The sequence below is a fragment of the Oxyura jamaicensis genome, unplaced genomic scaffold (genome assembly GCF_011077185.1).
Source record: "Oxyura jamaicensis isolate SHBP4307 breed ruddy duck unplaced genomic scaffold, BPBGC_Ojam_1.0 oxyUn_random_OJ72781, whole genome shotgun sequence".
In the NCBI taxonomy this organism is placed as follows: domain Eukaryota; kingdom Metazoa; phylum Chordata; class Aves; order Anseriformes; family Anatidae; genus Oxyura; species Oxyura jamaicensis.
Genome location: NW_023311238.1, coordinates 3,825 through 6,408, shown reverse-complemented (window position 1 = coordinate 6,408; position 2,584 = coordinate 3,825). Strand labels below are relative to the sequence as shown.

General features: G+C 65.6%; 1 protein-coding gene across 1 annotated transcript in view; it reads right to left on the bottom strand.

Annotated features, from left to right (window-relative positions):
- Positions 1-1,663: 1,663 nt before the first annotated feature.
- Positions 1,664-2,584, bottom strand: part of LOC118159945 (antigen peptide transporter 1-like) — a gene marked incomplete at its 5' end in the record, with an annotated part of 4,228 nt that continues 3,307 nt past the window's right edge. The window contains one exon of the mRNA XM_035314478.1: positions 1,664-2,334. Within this exon, the coding sequence (XP_035170369.1) occupies positions 1,834-2,334 (501 nt within the window). The remainder of the gene's footprint in view (positions 2,335-2,584) is intronic.

Below are 2,584 nucleotides of genomic sequence, written 5' to 3'. Positions count from 1 at the left end.
TCCATTTGGGGGCCAGGTCTCTTCAGCGGTCCCATGAATGACCTGGAGGCAGGACGGGAAGGAAAGGGATTGTGGCTGACACTGAACGGGGAGGAGCTGCTGACTCTGACGAGGGCTGGAGAGGCCTTGCAGAGAGGCCGAGCACAAGAGGCTCTGTCTGAACATCACCAAGGACTTTACATCGGGTCACAGAGCACTGACACCAGCTGCCGGGAGAGTTTTGGAGTCTCCTTCCCTGTAAATCACCAAAGCCACCTGCATGGAGGGTCCTGGGCAACGTGCTCGGCATGTCCCTGCATGAGCGGGGGGTGGACCCAATAGACCCGGAGGTGCCTTCCAACCACAACCACCCTTTGATTCTGGAAGGTCCTTTTATGACGATCAAGTTGATTCCCTTGAGGGCAGACAGGCCTTGCAAAGAGGTGTTGACGGATGAGAGCACGGGACAAGTGCCGATCAGATTGGTGTATGAAATTTAAGAAGAGTAAATGCTGGATTCTGCACCCGTAATCCTGGGTGCACGTCTAGCGGCGTGGAAGGAGCTCCAGGGTCGATGGTAAGCTCAGTGTGAGCCAACAGTGTGCCCTAGTGGCCAAAGGGGCCGACTGTGTTCTGGGTGCATGGAGCCAAAAGGACTGACCCCGCTCCGCGAAGCACCGGCATGGCCGCATCTGGAATTCCGCCAGCAGCTTTGGGCAGCACAGCAGATGAAGGACATCAAACAGCAGGAGGGCAGCAGAGACGGCGACAGGACTGCAGGGCAAGCGTGTGAGGAGCGGCTGAAGGCACTGGGCTGGTTGAGCCCAGAGCAGAGGAGACGCAGGGGAGGCCTCGCGGTGGCCCACAGCCTCCTGATGAGGGGAGCGGAGGGGCAGGCGCCGGCCTCTGCTCTCGGGGGGCAGCGACAGGGCCCGAGGGAACGGCATGGAGCTGCCGTAGGTGAGGCTCAGGCTGTTTGGAAAAGGTCCTTCCCCGAGAGGGAGGTCGGGCACTGGAACAGGCTCCCCAGGGAGGTGACCACATCCCTGAGCCTGCTGTAGCTCAAGGAGCTTGTGGAGCTTTCAGGCACGGGGCCTGATTTTTGGGCGGCCATGCGTGGAGCCAGGAGATGGCCTGGATGGTCCCGGTGGGGCCCTTCCAGCCGGGGCTGTTCTGCGATCCCAGCCTCCCGCGGGGGGTCGAAGCCGGGGTCGAAGCCGGGGAGAGCCGCTGGGGCCGGAAGGGAGCCCGGGGCACCGCCCGCAGCGCTTCCGCTTTCGCTTTCGCTTCCGCTTTCGCTTTCGGCTTCTCAGAACCCGCCGGGAGCGGGATCTGCCCGGCGCCCGGTGACGTCAGGAGAGATGCTAAGTCGCCATTGGCGGGTTGGCGGCGGCGTCATCAATTGCTGCGCGGGCTCAGAGCGGGGCCGGGGCGGGCGGGGGGCTTGGGGCTGCTGCTGCTGCTGCTGGGGGTCCTGGGCGGGGCGGAGAGGACCCCCCGGGCCTCCCCTTCCCCCCCCCCGGGTCCCCCCAATAGCTTTGAGGCTCTGGAGCTTGAGGTGAGGATGTGGGGGAGGGTCCCCCAGCCTCTTCCAATGGGTGCCATTGGGGGGTTGCACCCCCAGGACCCAGCACCCATGACTGTGTCGTCCCCCCCCTCCCCGGAGTCCCCAGCACACCCCGGGTACAAACACGAGGCTTTATTAACGCTCTGTGTCACGTGGCCGTCCCTGCCGGCCGCCAGCCTTGGTGGCACCTGGTGGCACCCGGTGACACCCCAGTTCATCCAGTGGCCGCCCTGGTCACGGCCATGCAGCAGGGACACTGCAGCATTGCCTGGCTTGGTGCCCACGTCTCATGGTCCCTTGTCACTGCTCCCGGGGTCCCCATCTCTGCCCTTCGTGTCCCCGTTCCAGCTCCTGCTGTCTCCATCCCAAGGGGTAGTAGTGTCCCCACCTCTGCCCTTGGTGTCCCCATCCATGGCCCCGGTGTCACCATCCCAGCTCTCGGTGTCACCACCCAGGCTCCCAGTGTCCCCATCCCAGCTCCTCGTGTCCCCATCCCCTGACGTCTCCATCCTGGCTTGTACCGTCCCCATCCCTGGCTCCTGCTGTCCCTCATCCCCACTCCCCGTGCCCTTGTCCCCGTCCCCCGGCGTCCCCTGGCGTCCCCCATCCTGCAGCAGGTGCCAGTAGCTGCTGCCGGGGCGCAGCAGCTGGCTGGGGGGGCCCTGCTCGCGCACCTTCCCCCCCTCCATCAGGGCCACCCGGTGCGCCCGTGCTGCCAGGGCCACCTGCCCTGTCACCAGCAGCACCGTGCGCCTGGTCCCGCTGGCCTCGAAGAGCTCCCGCTCCACCTGCGGCAGGAGGTGGGGGTCAGCGGAGATGCACGGGATGTCCCCAGGGCCACCTCAGGACCGAGGGGACGCTGAGAGTGAGGACCCAGGAGGCATGGAGACTGGGGACCCAGGGGATGCGGAGATTAGGGACCCCGGGGGCTTTGGGAGCAAGGACCACGGGGACACGGGACCCGTATGGGGACACAGGAGATGGAGCAGGCGCCAGGGGACACCAGGAGTGGGGACAAAGGGAACCCAGGGACCAGGG